Genomic DNA, 15,589 nt, shown 5'->3' on the forward strand with positions numbered 1-15,589 from the left:
AGAACCACGGGGGCCTCTTCCTCCTCTCCCTTCCTCACTCTCCCTCTCACTCTTTGCCCTTCATTGTCTCCATGCAAACAAGATGGCGATTCGAGGCCCAGGCGCACGACGGCAGAATGGGGGGGGGGGGGCAAGGGAAGTGGACATTGACTACTGCATCAATCGCGTTTCATAAGGGGAATCACACACGATCTAGAAGCCGTAGCCGGGGTAAGCCGAGCCGTAGGTCTGCTGCTGCGGGTAGCCGCCGAACTGCTGCGGGTAGCCGCCAAACTGCTGCTGCTGCTGCTTGATCTCACGGCGGGCGAGAACCTCAAAGTGCGGGGCAGACGGGATCGACTGGAGGAAGGCGATCTCGGCACGGAGGCGGGCGTTCTCGGCCTCAAGGAGGTTGTCGCGCTTGTGGACAAGGATCTCGCGGGTCGGGCCGGGGATCTCGACGTTGACCGGCTTGGGGACGGCAACCTTGCGCTTGACGGTGACCTCACGAATGTGCGGCTGCGGGACCGGGACGCGCTGCTTCACGACACGGACGGGGCCGGGGACCTGAACCTGCTTGGGGACCGGGCGACGGATGACCGGGCCAGGAACCTGGACCTTGACGTCCTTGTAGGTCACAGGGCCGGGGATCTCGACCTTGACCTCCTTCTCGACAACGGCACCGGGCACGTAGTCGTGGACGACGCGCTCGACAACCGGGCCGGGAACCTCGACGCGCTCGATGCGCTCGCGGACAGGGCCGGGGACCTCGACCTTCTCGTCGCGGTACGTCACGGGGCCAGGGATGACCTCCTTGATGGTGCGGACCGGGCCGGCCACGTACTCGGGCACAACCTTGACAAAGGTCGGGCCGGGCACAACCTGGGTGCGGACCGACGGCGGGCCGCGGCGCACGATGGTGGCCTCGGCGCGCGGGACGCGGACGACGACGTTCTCAAAGGCCTCAGCCTCCTGGACCTGGACGGTGGCAGGGCCGGACGGCGCGACGTACGAGCCGACAACCGGGCCGGTCGCGTTGCCGTGAGCGGAGCCGTAGCCGGAGACAAAGCCGGGCTGGCCGAGGGTGGTGTTGTTGGCCGGAGCAGCGGCGGGGTGGTCAGACCTGCAATTCCCACACAACTCCAATGTGAGTATCATGCCATGGGCAGTAGCTTGCATAGCCAGACTAGCATGGCGGGGTGGCGGAGAGTCCCGCTGCGGCGTAAAAAACAACGAAACGAACGCAGCGCTTCCATCCCCAAAAAAACGAGCTCCCGCGCGGAACGGGCTCACCCACACCCACACACGTGCCCACACTGCCCCTTGAAAGGCATAAGACTCCCTTACGCCTACGGTCTCAGAAGCAGTGTCTGCCAGCAAGTGCAAAAGCTGAGGGGTGGAGCGGGGGAACAACGACACCAGCGCGTGGGCGCCGAAAAACGAGCCGTTGGCCGCCCACCCAGTTTTTCAGCCCATCCCCCCACCTCCCGCACAGTGCGCAAGGGCACCCTACCACCGCCTACACACCTCCAGCAACAGCGAGCAGGCAGGTGTATATGCCCCAGCAGTGCAGCAAGTGTATACAGTGCTGGAGAGTTGGGGTTGGCTCTCATCGAGGCGCTTGCAGGCAGCGGGGGGTGGCGACCAGAAGCCCACGCTGACCGAACAACGTACATTATGAAGGTAGAGAGAGAGAGGGGTGGTAGTGGCGACCCGTTTCAAACGATTGGAAGAACAGGCGATGAAGTGCGCGGTTCCCGGCGGGAGGACAACCACTGGCAACGAACTGGCAAAGAACTGGCGACGAGCTGGCAGACGAGGATAGTGTTGTTGTTTGATGAGAGGTGAAAGGATGGAGAAGGGTCGGCTTCAGAGACAATCAGGCCGTAGGGTTGGGCGAGGTCGAGGACAAAGCCGGGTTGGCAGTCATGTTGGTCTCGTGTGTGGGTAGGGGCGAGGTGGCAGCGGCAGCGGCGGCAGCGAGTGCGTCATCGTCGACAAACGGCGGCGGCGGCGAGCGCGGGCGAGTCGGCTCGAGGGCCGATGGGTGTGCAAGCGCTGGCGGCGGCGGCGGCGGCGCGTCCCGGACAGCAAAGACGGTAACGTTGATGCGGGCGGCGGTAACGGCCTTCATCTTGGGCACAGTGTGGAGGTAGCGGGCGTTGACTGACTCGTCAAAGATGAGGACGTCGCCGTGGGCCAGATCATAGGTGATGCGGCGGGCGGTGGCGGCAGCGCCGGTAACGCCCTTGGGCTTGAAGTGGAACTTGCGAGTGGCGCCAAGCGAGATGGAGAGCACATCAGCGCCGTACTCGTCAGCGTGGTACGGGGTATGGTCCTCGCCGTTGCGGTAGAGGTTGCAGAACGCGCCCTTGATGGCCGAGACGCCAAACGCGGATGAGATGGAGCAGAGAAGCATGTCAAGGGCCGGGACAACGCCTTCCTGGTAGTGCCAGACAAGGCGCGGGAGGACCGAGCCGCGCCAGCGCTTGGCGCCCCAAGGAACCGTGGTGGCCATGGCGTCAAAAAGGGCATCAGCTTGGTCGGCCGGAACGGCGCCGGGCGCGTAGAGGATGCCTGCCGATGGCGAGAGCTCGTGCTTGAGGCGGGCAAGGATGTCGGCGTCAGCGCCCGCCGATGTTGTCTTAGCGCGCTTGGTGAGCTCGGCCGGACGGACGATGGGTCCGACGGCGACGTCAGGGTGGACAAGCTTTTCCTCCGGCTCGCGCGGGCGCTTGCGCGAGACCTTCTTGGGCGGCGGCATGACGGGCATGGGCGTGCCGACGGCCTGCCAGAAGGCCGTGAGTGGCTTGGGCGGCGGCGGGGACGGCTGGGCCGGCTTGAGCGCCGGCAACTCGGACTTGAGCGCCGAGGTGAGGGCGGACACGATCTTGATCTTGAGCGCGTTGGCGGCGGGGGTGGCGAGTGAGCCGTCGCCGAGGTAGTACATGGCGCCAGCGAGCTGGGTGGCGTACTGGTTGGCGTTGAGCTTGGTGGCAAACTGGTCGGCGACGACAAGGAAGCGGGCGCCTGCGAGTGCTCGCGGGGCGGCGGTGAGGCCGTAGTTGACGGCCACCTCCCACTCGTCGGGCCCAACCTTGGTCTCGATCCACGACGTGTCACAGGTACCGAGCTTGAGGGCGGCGACGCCATCGAGCAACTCGGAGGCCTGGTACGAGGGGAGGGCGGCGGCCTTGGCGGCAGACGTCACGGCCTCGCGCGGCGGCGCGTCGCCGAGCAGCGACTCGAGGCACTCGATGCGCTTGCGCGGCACAGGCGTGTTGCCCGAGTACTCGGCCGAGAACTTGCGCCAGTGCGGCCGCTTGTGGGCGAGCTTGAACTTGGGTCCACGGAGCGTGGCCGACGTGACCTTGCCATCGTCGCTCGCATCGCCAAACGCAAGCTCGGTGACGAGAAACCAGTGGTAAATGGTGTTGACTGCGGCGCCGGAGCCGATCGGCGCGGCGTTGAGCCGCGACTTGACCGCCTCGTACGCCAGCTGCGACTGCATCGGCGTGAGAACGCCGAGGCTCGAGTCGCCAGCAGGCGCCTTCATCTCGCTCACCTCGAGCGCAGCATCGGAGTAGTTCCACCGGTGTGTCGACCCGACCCGCATGCCCGAGTACAGCTTGCCGTTGTGGACCTTGCGCTGGTTGTAAGACTTGGCCGGCGACGTGCTGGCCGAAGATGCCGAGGAGGCCGCCGACGACGACGACGACCGAGGCGCAGAGGTAGCAATCGAAGACATGATGAACAGCGGAAGTATCAGATCAAGAAAGAGAGGCACGGTGTACCGGAAAGTCATCACTCTGCCATCGCAGCTTTACCGTCCGGTTTTGTGGCGGCGGCAAGCCAAGCCGGGCGCTCAAGTTCCGCAGGCGAACTTCCTGTCGACGAACTTGCCGCCGGCGAACTTGCCGTCGCCCGACCGGGGCCAGGCCAGGGTTGGGGCCAGAGTAGGGAGCAGGACCAAGCACAAGAGGGTAACGGGACGGGGCAAGGGCGGGCTGGCTTGGGCGAGCCGGGCTGGCTTGGGCGGGCTAGGAGCTCGAGCATGGGCGGGCTCGGAGCTCGAGCATGGGCTCACTGGTCGTCGACGAGGTCAGGGAACTTTGCCACGAGGTAGGAGCAGGAGACGACGAGGTCAGGAGCAGCATTGACAGCGTGGCCAATGGCAGCCTTTGCCAGCACGCCTGCGTAGCCCTTACCCCTGTGCTCGGCCTCCGTGACAGTGTGGGCAAGGTCCCACGTCCCGTCGTCCCGGGTCTCGTAGGCGATGTAGGCGACGGCGACGTCGTCGACGAACAGCTGGTACCGCCCCTCGGCATGCTCCACCCGCCCATACTCGCCCGAGTCAACGACCTCTGCTGCACTGGCTGCCATTCCGTCTGCGGTGGTGAGCTGGCGAAGGGTGACTAGACCAGGCCTGACTGTCCTCCCCATACGCCCCACCACCACCGTTCCCGCCAGCCGAAACATCGAATCGCCGCAGTCGGGAGTGCCGGTCGTTGTTCCGACTACGCCCAATGGTCGCTGGTCGTCTGGCGAAACTTCGCCTGCCTGCCAGCCCAGCCCAGCCACACCTTCCATTGGCGTCCGGCAGGGGAGGGGAGGGGTAGAGGGGGGGGGGGGGGGGGAGAGAAGGGAGGAAATGAGGATGTTTAGGTTTGGTTTGGGAGGAATCGGGGTGAGGGAGGGTTGGCGAGGAGGGCGAGGAGAAGGGGGGAGGGGATGGAAGGTTTACTTGCGGCTGAATGGAAGGTTGCCTTGGCTGGCGGGGGAAACTTACCTGGTCAGTTGGGCAGGGCGGGCGGCGGCGGCGGCAATGTCATTCGAATCGATGGCCGAGGCAGTGGAGCAGGACGGGCGGCAGCCGGCAGCCCCGCACCTCACCTCGGCTCACCTCAGATACAGTCTAGTTCGGTGCTGCTGCAGTGGTTGGTCTTGCTCTCGGCATGGACGTGCTCGACGTGGGCGTGGACGACCTGGTGGCCCGGGCGGTAGAGGAGGAGGAGGCGCTGCTGGCGGCCGAGGCAGCGGCGCAGGCGGCTCCGCATCCAGAGCCGGTGCCAGGAGCATACGGATACATTCCAGAGTCGGTAGCAGTGGCGACAGTGGTGGGAGCGGCGAGTGGCGGAGTAGGGCGGACAGGCGAGGCCGTGCTGGATGCGGTGCTGAATCTGGACGACGGCGCGCAGGTCAAGGCGGCGGACATCGGCATCACCGCTGAGACAGAGTCGGACGATGGCAGTGGTGGGGGTGTTGAGAGCGAGAGCAGGGGCGGGAATGGGAGCAGAGGTGAAGTGGCGGGGCTGGTGAAGATGCAGTCGATGTCGCTGACGGCAACGGCACTGGTCAAGGCCGCGGAACGCGCGCATGGCCTGCGGGTGGACGACGTGTCGTCGGCGGGCGAGATCCTGGCGGCAGTGCAGGAGCTGGTCGCTCAGTATCCGCCGCGGTATGCGTCGGCACTGTCGAATGTCAAGGTGGGGGCGTTTGGCATCAAGCGGAGCGAGCCGCTCGCCGACGCGCTCCGCAAGGCCGCACGCATCATCGACGATCCGCAGCCCATCACCTCTGTCGAGGCCGTGTACCTCGTGCTGCTTCTGACGACCAACATGCAGGGTGTGCTTCGAGTTCCCATGGTGGTCGTCTCACGACGAAAGGGCGAGCGATACGTATCGTCGTATCTCATGCTGCGGCACGGCGGTGCGTACGGCCTCACCGGGCAGTCTGTAGTGCCCGAGGGCTCGGACTCGCTGTTCAATCTGGCATTTGCGCACGGCGACGTGCCAGGGCTTCTCACTGCGCTGCTCGCCATCTACAACCACCTCGACCATGAAGTGGCCGCCATCCACCTCGGGCTGCCGGTCCCGCACGACCGCGGGCGCCGCGCGCCGGTGCAGTGGAAGTACCTCTCGCTCCTGCTCGTCCGCGAGGGCGTCGAGGTTGCGATGTCGCGGGCCCACATGTACGATGCTTTTCTCCGCAACATGGAGTCGTCGCTGCAACTGATGTGGCGCAAGTCGATGGAGGAGATGGAGCGAGTCGATCTCATCAACCGCGGGTCGTACATGCTCAATGCTGCGCGGCGCAAGCCACTTCGCAAGCGGCTTGCCCGCAAGTGTGAGGGCTACCGGGTCATCAAGGTCGTCAAGGGCCTTGTCCATGGCGAGTGGTGCTCCAAGAGCGTGCGTCCGAGCTCGACGCCGAGCTCGACGACGCCGCGAGTGTGACTCGGTCCGCCGACGAGGTCCATGCCATTGTCAAGCGGCTGACGTCGAACCACAACAGGATCCGGCTCAATGAGCACCGTCGCTGTGAGTGTCTTGACTGCGTCCAGTACAAGCCGCCGGCCCGCGAGCGGTTCACCATTGAGTCGGCAACCTCGCCGAGTGCGACTGGAGGCAAGCCAGTGGCGTTCGGGCGCGACCGCGGCGCCACGCTTCGGCTTGTCACCTACAACCTGCTCTCGGCATACAACTCGCACCCGGACGACTTTGACTACTGCTCCGACGAGGTTTTCGACTGGCGCTACCGTGCGCCACGGTTGCTGGTTGAGATCCTCGGCTACGACCCGGATATTCTCTGCTTGCAGGCCCTCGACGAGGCTGCGTTTCTAGACCAGTTTGAGCCGCGGTTGGCCGAGGTTGGCTACGACGGGCTCTTCCGCGCCTCGGGCACCGGGGACGGTGTCGCCATCTTCTACCGTGCTGACGTGTACTCGGCGGTCTCGGCCCACGCGATCGCACTCGACACGCTTGCCGCCGACAAGCTCGTCGGACTCGACCGCACCGACCCAGCCGCCAAGATCTACGGCAAGGTCGCCGGCATGCACCACCACAACGTGGCACTCACGGTTCTCCTCCGCGAGAAGAAGCTCGACATGGCCAACCAGACCGACCGCATCATCGCCGTCTCTAACGTCCATCTCTGCCCGCTGTATATGGATCCTGAAGGCGCCGACGCAGCGCGAGTGGTGCAGACGACCCAGACCACTCTCTTTCTCGAGGAGCTCGACCGCATTCTCAAGCACGCCTCGACCGGGACCAAGCTCTGGGACTGGCCGCAGATTGTGGTGGGCGACTTTAGCTCGTACGCGCTCGACGGGCCGGCCTCGCTGCTCAAGGCCCAGTTCCCGCTCGCACACCCGTTCCCGGTCGCAGACTTGCCAGGCATCATTTCGCACGCCCAGGACCTTGCCGAGACTTACGGTCCGTTTGCCAACGCATACGTCGACGCGCTCGATCTGACCATGGCCGACTCGCGCGGCGGCATCGATCTCGACATGCCGTTCTACACCACATGGGGCCCGACGGCAAGCACATCTTTGACCACGTCTTCTTCTCCGAGCACCACTTTGGGCTCCGCTCGCTCCTTGGTCTCCCGCTTGATCCTGTGTTCCATGCTCCGCTACCCAACGCTGCCCAGTGCTCCGACCACATTGCGCTTGTCGTCGACCTTGGCACCATCTCGCATCGGCTCATCTCCCACCAATGAGCCCGAGCGCGCTAGCTCTGCCACGGCCGCAGCACCGCGAAAAGGCCGTGCGCTCGGCGCTTTGCAGAAAACGGCGCCTGGATCGCTGACTGTGGGAGTCGGCTCACTCCGCCTCCTGTCGGCGCTGGCGTCATGGTTGCGGCCATTGCCAGGGTGTCAGAGCTCGGCGTCGGCTGCGAGGGCGACGACCGGCTGCGGTCAGCCGATGGAAGTAGCGCTGAACGAAGTTGCGCACCGCTGCAGTCGCGCGGGAAAGGAACAACCGGGGCCTGGGTGATGAAGCCCTCGAGTGCCGCCGCCAGTCGGGCCTGGCGGGTGGCGGCGGCGGCGTCGCCGGTCGCAGCGTCGGCGATGGTTGCCGAGCCGCTCAACGGCGGATCCAGGCGTGCCTCCCAGGGTTGAAAGCCGCGGAGCTCAATGTCCTCCTCCAGCACGTTTCCGGGCGCGCTGGGTAAGCCTCGCTCGCTATCGCGGAGCGCCGCAAGGGCCTCAGCGGCCCGGGCGACAGCGGTGTGGAGCGCGGCAGCGATAGTCTCGTCCGACGCGCCGAGAGCGTGGACGCGGCTGGCGGCGGCGTGGAGCCAACCGGCAACAATGCATGCACCGGTCACGGCCGCTGCACACTGATGGGTAAATATGGCGTCGAGAAAGTCGGTGAGAAGGTGGAGCACGAGGACAATGGCAAACGGCGGCGCAGTGCCAGCGCGCCAGGCGTGGGCGGTGTAAACACAAACGACCGCAAGGTGTAGCGCAGTGCAGCGAGCGGCCGCATCGTTGTCGCCGAGCCCAAGCCCGCCGCGCTGGTGCAGCGATGGTGCCAAATCCGGGACGTCGGTAGGGGACGGGGAAGCAAGGATGGCAGCGTGGACGCAGACAAAACGGAGCGCGGCAGTCGACGATCGCCAGGTCGGCGGCGGGAGGCCCGAGCGAGGTCCAGCGGCGGCAGCCGGCCGTGCGGCCGCCGCCGCCGCGCCGCGCTTGATCGAGTGCTCCAGCAGTAGGGCAATGTTGTCGGTGACCGAGGGAAACGGGAGCGGCGCCGCAAGCGCGCGGACATAGCGGTAGAGTGCAGTGAGCGGGTCGCGGGCGTAGGTGGCGAGGACGGCGAGCTGGTTGTGGGCGGCGCCAAGGCCAGGAGCGGCGGCCAGCGCAGCGTGGTACGCGGCACTGGCACCGTCCCACACACGCATGCTACGCGGGCGGACCAGCTGGCGGTAGCGGGAAACGTCGCCGGCGTGGAGGTGGCAGCGAGCGACTGCTGCTGCTGCTGCTGCTGTGGTGGCGGCGGCGGAACCGGCAGACGCCGCGGATGCTGCAGGCGACAGGCGCCGCCTGTCGAGGCGAAACTTGCGGGTGAGCCTGTGGGCGAGTGCGGCGTAAAAGGCACCGGCCTCGTCAAGCAACTCATCGAGGGCGGCACGAGTGACAGCGCATGCCGGACGCGCCTTGACTGCACCCCGCAACCGCTCGATGCCCGAGTAGTAGACGGCGGTCCAGATCCGCTGCTCGGCCGCCGGCGGCGCCGCCAGGCTTGCCTCGCCGGCAGTGAGGAGGAGGACATTGGCATAGCGGTTGCGGATCTCGATCCGGAGCGAACGCTCCGCCGCCACCTCTCCACCATCGCGGAACCGTGCGAGCGCTGCCTCCTTCTTCCGGGTCTCGGCGAGGTAGCCGGCCACGTCGGCGATCGGCTTGCACGGGATGCGGACTCGTGTCGGGACTGTCGCCGCAGGCGCCGTCTTGCCAGGCGCCGCCCGTACCGGCCGGGCCGGAGACGCCGATCGTCGCCGCTTCCGACTCGGGCTCGCCGTGTCCAGCACTGCCGTAGCAGTCGAGGCTGATGTGGACGTGCCGCGCGCGGCTGATGATGACGGTCCGGCCGTCGCCCGTCGTGCGCGCGAGCGGCGGCGGCGAGGCATGCAAGAGACGAGTGTGTCGTCGAAATCGGGGGGGACGAGAGAGAGGAGGGGCTGTGGGGGGAGAGAAGTAAGACGCGTGGGGAGGGGAGGGAGAAGGGGGTGTGGATGGGACAGCAGTGACTTTGCGCGTGCGTGGTGTGAGCGAGGGTGTGTGTGTGGGTGCGGAAAATGTGTGATCAACCAATCTGAATGGCGTGACATAGTCACCACGGGGGGACGTTTCCTGTTTGGTTGGTGGTCGATGAGATGCCAGAAGGCGATGATGGTCACGAGAGTGTGCGTGTGTGTGACCTTTAAAAGAGAGCCTCCTCCGGATCAAGGGCCTCAAGGCCGACCAGCTGCCAAACGGACGGGTCCGAGGCGTCGCGCTGGACAGACCAGATGTACTGGACGTTCTGGATCGAGTCGGGGTCACCCTCGATGACGTTGCCTGCAGCGTCGCGGACGACCTGAACCTGCTGGACGGTGAAGGAGTAGAAGAGGGTCGGCTCCTTCTCGATGGGCTTGATGGCGATCATCTCGAGCGGCGAGATGTGAAGGATGTGGGTGTCGTAGCGGCGCGACGCCGAGGCCGGCGGGAGCGTGCCCTCGAGGACGGTGAAGAACTTGGGCGAGACCAGGTTCTTGAGCTCGGCAAGGTCGTGGCGGCCAAGAGCCTCCATGACCTCGGGCAGGGTGTACTTTTCCAGTCGCGCTTGCAGAGCGTACTCGTCAAAGCCGGGGTCGAGGCGGCGGATCTCCGAGTAGCACATGGCGGCCTCGGTCTCCGGGAACAGGCGGTCCGAGAGCTGCGAGAGCTTGTCGGCCACCGAGTAGTAGGCGCCGCGGGCCGAGACCAGGGCCGGGTTGTCGCTCTCGCGAACGGTCTCGGTGAGGGCGAGAGCCGACTTGACAATCTTGTTGTCGCGGTAGCGGTTGAGCAGGGCCTCGGTCGGTGACTCGATACCAAGCTCAGCGAGGCCGACGGCGGTGCCCTTGACGCCGGGCTTGGCGTCGGCCCGCGAGTGGGTCTCGGACAGCTCGGCCTCGTAGCGCGGATCGAGGATGTAGTCGCGGGCAAACGCCTGGCCTTTTTCGGCCATCTTGCGGGTCTTTTCAGCCACCTTGGACGCCGTCTCGGAGCTGGCGGCCGTCTTGGCCTGCGACGAGACCGAGCCGGCCACACTCGAAGAGACCTTGGTCACCTTTGACGTCACCGACTTGGCCACCGACGACTCGGACGCCTTGGACACTGCGCCTTTGGCCTTGGCCGCCGCCGCCGCAATCGACTTGGACGAGCCGGCCGTAAAGTCGGAGAACTTGTCCTTGATCACCTCACCCTTGGCCATTGACGAGCTCTTGAGCTTCTCGGCCGTCGCCGCCGCCTTCTTGAGCGACTTCTTCTCGGCCAGCCGCTTCTTCTCGGCATCCAGCGCCTCGAGGTTCTTCTGAAGCTCCTTGTCCTCGGCCAGCCCGGACTTGACCTTGTTGACAAAGTCCTTCCACAGCGATCCCGTCGTCCCGGCACTGCCCTTGGCCTCTGCCGCCGCAGCTGCCGAGAAGACTCTCGCTGCTCCGGGCGTGGTAGCACCGGCCACTGCCAGCTGCGTGGCCCGTGCCTGCACCAACCGCCCGGCCTCGCTTGTCTTCCTCGCTGTGCTCTGTTTCCCGGCCATAGCAGCCACCACCCGCAGACTCTGCGGTCGCATCACCATGCGCTGTGGGAGGGGAGGAAGGGAGGGGGAGGGGGGTGAGGAGGATGTCGCGTAGGATGCGGAAGGGGGGGGGAGGGGGGGGGGGGAAGGAGGGAGGAGGGAGGGGGGGAGGGGTGGGGTGGGAGGGGAGGGGCGTACGCATGTGTGCAAGGCGCGCATCATTGTGGAGTGGGCGTTGGTGGAGTGGGTGGGTGGCTGGGAGTGGGGGTGGGGGTGGGTTGAGTGGGTGCCAGTAGTCTAGCGAGGAGGAGGTCAGTCGGCGGTGGGTCGGTTGGTGGCTGCTGACGGATGAGTGACGATGAGTTTGCAGAGGGCGTAGTGTGGGTAATGGTTGAGGTGTGTGTGTGTGTGTGTGTGTGTGTGTGTGTGTGTGTTCTGGATGCAACGGCAATGATCAGAGCCGCCGAGGGCCCGGAGGAACGAGGTAAATGCCATGATCTGCTTGCCGTCCTTGGTGGTGTACGGCGCGTCGTTGCTGGGGAGGGCGGCGGGGGTTGCGGCGGGCAGGCCGCCCGAGACTACACCGAACCAGTCGAAGCAGCCTCCCGGTTTCTCCTCAAGGGCGATATTCTGGGCTTGCGAGAATACCATGACGATGTCGTTGGCCTCGGCGATCTCGAACAGACCGACGTTCTCGATGTACTCGGTGCCTAGGAGTTGCGCTGATGCGAGCAGCTGTGAAAGTCGACATGGATGGGACAGGCGGAGCCGCCGGCCGACGCGAAGGATGCATTCGGCACATACACATACGCCGTGTCCTCCAGCATGATCGACGATGCCAAGTATTCTGCTGGAAAGTACTTGCTCTGATTGTAGGTATAGAGCGAGGCCTTGGCGTTTGGGATGCCCGGCTTGAGCGCACCGTCGTAGAGCCACTGCAGGGCGTGCCATGCTGCATCGTAGTCGCACTTGCTGATCTTTTTTTTCTCGGCCGATCCAACCACCGGGGAAAGGGAATGGTGGACAGGGGGGGGCATTCCAGGCTGGTTCGGCGCGCTCGGCAGGGCTTTGAACGGTCGTGGGGGAAACGGGGTGGGGAGGTGGGGGCACCCCTCTGGACGGAGACTGGAGAGGAGGTTGTGGGATGGGAGACGCAAGTAGCGAGAGTTGGGGCTCGGAGCAGTGTTCTTATGCCACCGAGTACCATGTGGTGTATGGCGGACGTGGTGGCTCGGCCTCGGGCTGCTCCTACGCCACCGAGTACGATGTGGTCTACGACCGGAAGACACGCGCTGCACCGCCGGCGGGCTCGGACGGCGGGAGCACATCAGGCTGGCAGTATGCGTACGAGACAGAGTACGAGCTCGTGCACAAGGCTGCAGGCTCGGGGTCGGGGTCGGGGTCGGGGTCGGGGTCGGGGTCGGGGTCGGGGTCGGGGTCAACGACGACGGGTGACCCGGACTCGATGTTTGGTTACGGCACCGAGTACGATGTGCTGTACAAGGTCGACCACTACCACTCGGAGGCCGAGGCCACAGACAACGAGCTCGCTCTCCGCTCGCTCACCGCAAGATCAGACTCGGCAGGCAGCGACGAGCCTGATGTGTACTCGCTCACAAACAGGTTCGACCATGGTGCTGCTCCACCCGCGGATGATGGGAATGGCAAGGGCAAGGGCAAGGGCAAGGGTAAGGGCAAGGACAAGGGCAAGGGCAAGGGCAAGGGCAAGGGCAAGGGCAAGGGCAAGACAAAGAGGAGAAAGGGAAAGAGGAAAGGCAAGACCGGAAAGACCGGGTCGGGGTTGAGGTCGGGGTCGGGGTCTGGATCAGCTTACGATACAGACTATGCCGGCCACAGCAGCCGTGGTCGTGGCAGCAAGGATCGCCGCGCAGACGCTGCCGCGGTGTCGTCGGGCTCGGGACCCGACCGTGCGGCAGCACCAAGTGCTGCGTCCGAGTACGACACAGACTATGCCGATCACAAAATGGCCAAGGGCAGGGGTAAGGGGAAGGGCAAGGGCAAGAAGGGCAAGAAGGGCAAGAAGGGCAAGGGCAAGAAGGGCAGGGGCAAGAAGGGCAAGGGCAAGGGCAAGAAGACGACTCGCGTGGCAAGCTCTGGGTCCGAGTACGACACAGACTTTGCCAATCACAAGCGGGGCAAGCGCAAGAAGGGCAAGCGCAAGCAAGCCAAGGCCAAGGCCGAGATCTCTTCGGGATCGCTCGACCACGGCGCACCACCAAGTTCGTCGCCATCGTCGCGGAATGTCTTTGCCGCTGCGCGCAAGGCGAGCCGCCAAGTCGAAGACACCGACTACATGTACGACGAGCCGTACAACACTGACTTTGCCGTGTACACGGTCGTGCTCTCGGCGTCGTCGCACTCCAGCTCGGGTTCGGGTTCGGGCTCGGGCGCCAGCGGCCGGCGGCACGTTCACTACCATGTTTCGCGCAACTATCGCGTCTTCTACAAGGCCGGCGTTGCCCGTGCCGGCGAGTACTCGGTTTCGTGCTCGCTGTGAGGCACACCATGACGCGCTCGATCGGACTGGACGCGACAAACGGGGCGAAATGAAGCCATCACAGCCAGTCATCATCCCAAGCCCTGGACTACCCTCCACCATTGCGATTGCCTTGGTGCGCAAGGGCCGTGCACAGCTCTGCGCGCCGGCAGCAACTGTAGCGACAGCAGCCGGTGACGGCAGCTGGCAACCTGGTGCTCTCATAGTGCCGCAATCCACATCAGCACAAGGATCAGATGAAGCCTGCTTCCGATCACTACATCTGACCGTCCTTTGGCCTGCGCTGCATCGCACTTGGGTCGGCCGGACCAGCACCTGCGCTCACCCCACTTTTGCCTGAATTATGGAACCATTCTTCCTTCTTTTCCTTCTCACCCCAAACAAGAAGCAAGGCCAAAGACAGACAGCGAGCGCACCTCTGTTGGTAGCAGGTGACGCAAGGCGCAGCCGTCTCCACTTGTCACTAACTACCTCCACGCCCACCTCTCTCCACGCTGGCTGACCAAGTATGGAGAGCGACTTGCCGCTGACGATTCCGCTGGCGACGCTTGCCTCGCACTTTGACTGTCCTATCTGCCTCACCACGCTCTCGGACACAGCCATGCTGCCGTGCGGACACAACTTCTGCCGGCCGTGCATCCTCGAGTGTCTCAATCGCGAGCACCTCTGCCCGTGCTGCCGGGCTGCCGCCACGGCTGCTGATGCCCGACCCAACCATCATCTGGATGCCACCGTGGCGCTGATCGAGACCGAGGCTGACAAGGCCTCGCGCGCCTACTTTGAGCAGCTCACCTCGGGGCGTGACGGCGGCGGTGGCGGCGGTGGCAGCGATGCAGGTGCCGAAAAGGACGGCCAGGCGAGGAACGTGCCGGTGCGTGACTTTACTCCCATCGAGCGGGTGTTCCAGACCGCGATGCGCGCCTCGCTCGCGGCGTACACCGAGTACTATGACAAGGTCAAGGTGGCGCATGAGACGTCGCTGGTCAATCTGCAGCGATCGGCGGCGGCCGAGCTGACCCAGGCCAAGTCGGGCATTGCCGCCCGCGCCCGCGCTGCGTCGCTTGCTGGAAACACCGAGAGCGAGACCGAGCTCAATGCGCAGCTCGAGCAGGTCATGGTTGCGCACACCCAGGCGTTCGAGGCCAAGCTCTCTGCAGAGCGGGCCAAGTTTGATGCCTCAGTCTCGGCACTGGTCGACGCATACTCGCGGTATCTGGACGAGAACGTGCCTGCGGTCGAGTTTGTGCCTGTTCCGCTCTCACTTTCTGTCCCGTCGCGGTCGCTGGTCCTCGATGGCAGCATCGTGCTGGATCCGATGCACACGGTCGAGGACGTGCACGCCCGCGCGATCGAGCTTCTCTGCACCGAGGAGCATGGTATTACGCAATGGGAGATTGGCAGCGTCGAGTATGTGCTGGATGAACAGGTGCTCGAGCCCGGGACGGGCGTGCCGATCCGCGCGGCCTGCGGCGCCGAGCTAGTTGCAGGCGCTTCTATCGAGCTCCGCGGCGAGCTCGCGTCGGCCGCCGACGTCTGCTTCTCGGCACTGCCGTTTGAGGACGGCGCCGGCGTCCGGGTCACCTACTACTCGTGCGATGAATGTAGCAAGGCCTGGATTTGCGAGTCGTGCGCCAAAGCGTGCCACGCCGGCCACACCGTCTCGCTCCATCTGTGCAACTACGAGCCCAACTATGCCTGCTGCTACTGCGTCCGCACCAAGTGCTGCGTCCTCGAAAACGCCAAGACGCTTAAGAAAAAGCGCAAACTCGAGAAGAAGCAGCAGGCTGCCGGTCCATCGGCATGAAGCGGGTGCAGCAGCCGCACATCCTTAAAAGGGGCCGCTAGTCAACCCGCCAGCCCGCCGGCGGGCCGCTGCCAGCCCGCCGGCCGGCCGCTGCCAGCCCGCCGGCCAATGCGACCCACTTTCACCCACTCCTCCCGCAACGCACATCACCCGACGACATGGCCAGCAACCCCCGTAAACCTGTTCGAGGCCGGCGCGGCTGCAGCGGAGAGCACGCCCCGTACAGCTTTTCAGT

At 65.2% G+C, this 15,589-nt stretch overlaps 6 protein-coding genes across 6 annotated transcripts; 3 read left to right on the forward strand and 3 right to left on the reverse strand.

The window, feature by feature from the left end:
• Window positions 1-152: 152 nt before the first annotated feature.
• AMSG_11934 (uncharacterized protein) lies at window positions 153-4,450 on the reverse strand. Its single transcript, XM_013902160.1, has 2 exons — window positions 1,890-4,450; window positions 153-1,102 (listed from the first exon to the last, which is right to left on the reverse strand). The coding sequence occupies exons 1-2, from the start codon at window positions 3,782-3,784 to the stop codon at window positions 193-195; spliced, it is 2,805 nt and encodes a 934-aa protein (XP_013757614.1). The 5' UTR covers window positions 3,785-4,450; the 3' UTR covers window positions 153-192.
• A 484-nt stretch (window positions 4,451-4,934) lies between these two features.
• AMSG_06048 (uncharacterized protein) lies at window positions 4,935-7,479 on the forward strand (the record flags this gene model as incomplete). The annotated part of the gene is made up of 3 exons (XM_013902099.1): window positions 4,935-6,143; window positions 6,170-7,213; window positions 7,303-7,479. The coding sequence occupies 3 exons, from the start codon at window positions 4,935-4,937 to the stop codon at window positions 7,477-7,479; spliced, it is 2,430 nt and encodes an 809-aa protein (XP_013757553.1).
• Window positions 7,480-7,635: 156 nt separating this feature from the next.
• Window positions 7,636-9,398, reverse strand: AMSG_06049 (uncharacterized protein; the record flags this gene model as incomplete). The annotated part of the gene is made up of 2 exons (XM_013902100.1): window positions 7,636-7,671; window positions 7,743-9,398. 2 exons carry the CDS (start codon window positions 9,396-9,398, stop codon window positions 7,636-7,638), a joined length of 1,692 nt encoding a protein of 563 aa, XP_013757554.1.
• Window positions 9,399-9,673: 275 nt separating this feature from the next.
• Window positions 9,674-11,305, reverse strand: AMSG_06050 (inner membrane translocase Tim44). The gene is made up of 2 exons (XM_013902101.1): window positions 11,231-11,305; window positions 9,674-11,095 (listed from the first exon to the last, which is right to left on the reverse strand). The coding sequence occupies exons 1-2, from the start codon at window positions 11,252-11,254 to the stop codon at window positions 9,692-9,694; spliced, it is 1,428 nt and encodes a 475-aa protein (XP_013757555.1). The 5' UTR covers window positions 11,255-11,305; the 3' UTR covers window positions 9,674-9,691.
• Window positions 11,306-11,857: 552 nt separating this feature from the next.
• Window positions 11,858-13,550, forward strand: AMSG_06051 (uncharacterized protein; the record flags this gene model as incomplete). Its single annotated transcript, XM_013902102.1, has 2 exons — window positions 11,858-11,889; window positions 12,191-13,550. The coding sequence occupies 2 exons, from the start codon at window positions 11,858-11,860 to the stop codon at window positions 13,548-13,550; spliced, it is 1,392 nt and encodes a 463-aa protein (XP_013757556.1).
• A 508-nt stretch (window positions 13,551-14,058) lies between these two features.
• AMSG_06052 (uncharacterized protein) lies at window positions 14,059-15,354 on the forward strand (the record flags this gene model as incomplete). Its single annotated transcript, XM_013902103.1, has 1 exon — window positions 14,059-15,354. The coding sequence occupies one exon, from the start codon at window positions 14,059-14,061 to the stop codon at window positions 15,352-15,354; it is 1,296 nt and encodes a 431-aa protein (XP_013757557.1).
• Window positions 15,355-15,589: the final 235 nt, after the last annotated feature.

Source organism: Thecamonas trahens, assembly GCF_000142905.1.
Source record: "Thecamonas trahens ATCC 50062 unplaced genomic scaffold supercont1.25, whole genome shotgun sequence".
NCBI classification, from domain to species: Eukaryota; order Apusomonadida; family Apusomonadidae; genus Thecamonas; species Thecamonas trahens.

Bases quoted from the DNA above. Each gene is read 5' to 3' on its own strand.
- AMSG_11934 (XM_013902160.1), bottom strand. From the start codon at position 3,784: ATGACTTTCCGGTACACCGTGCCTCTCTTTCTTGATCTGATACTTCCG. The intron at 1,103-1,889 runs GTCCTCGACCTC...TGGGAATTGCAG, and splicing joins ATGACTGCCAACCCGGCTTT to GTCTGACCACCCCGCCGCTG.
- AMSG_06050 (XM_013902101.1), bottom strand. From the start codon at position 11,254: ATGATGCGCGCCTTGCACACATGC. The intron at 11,096-11,230 runs GTACGCCCCTCC...CCCCTCCCACAG, and splicing joins TGCGCGCCTTGCACACATGC to CGCATGGTGATGCGACCGCA.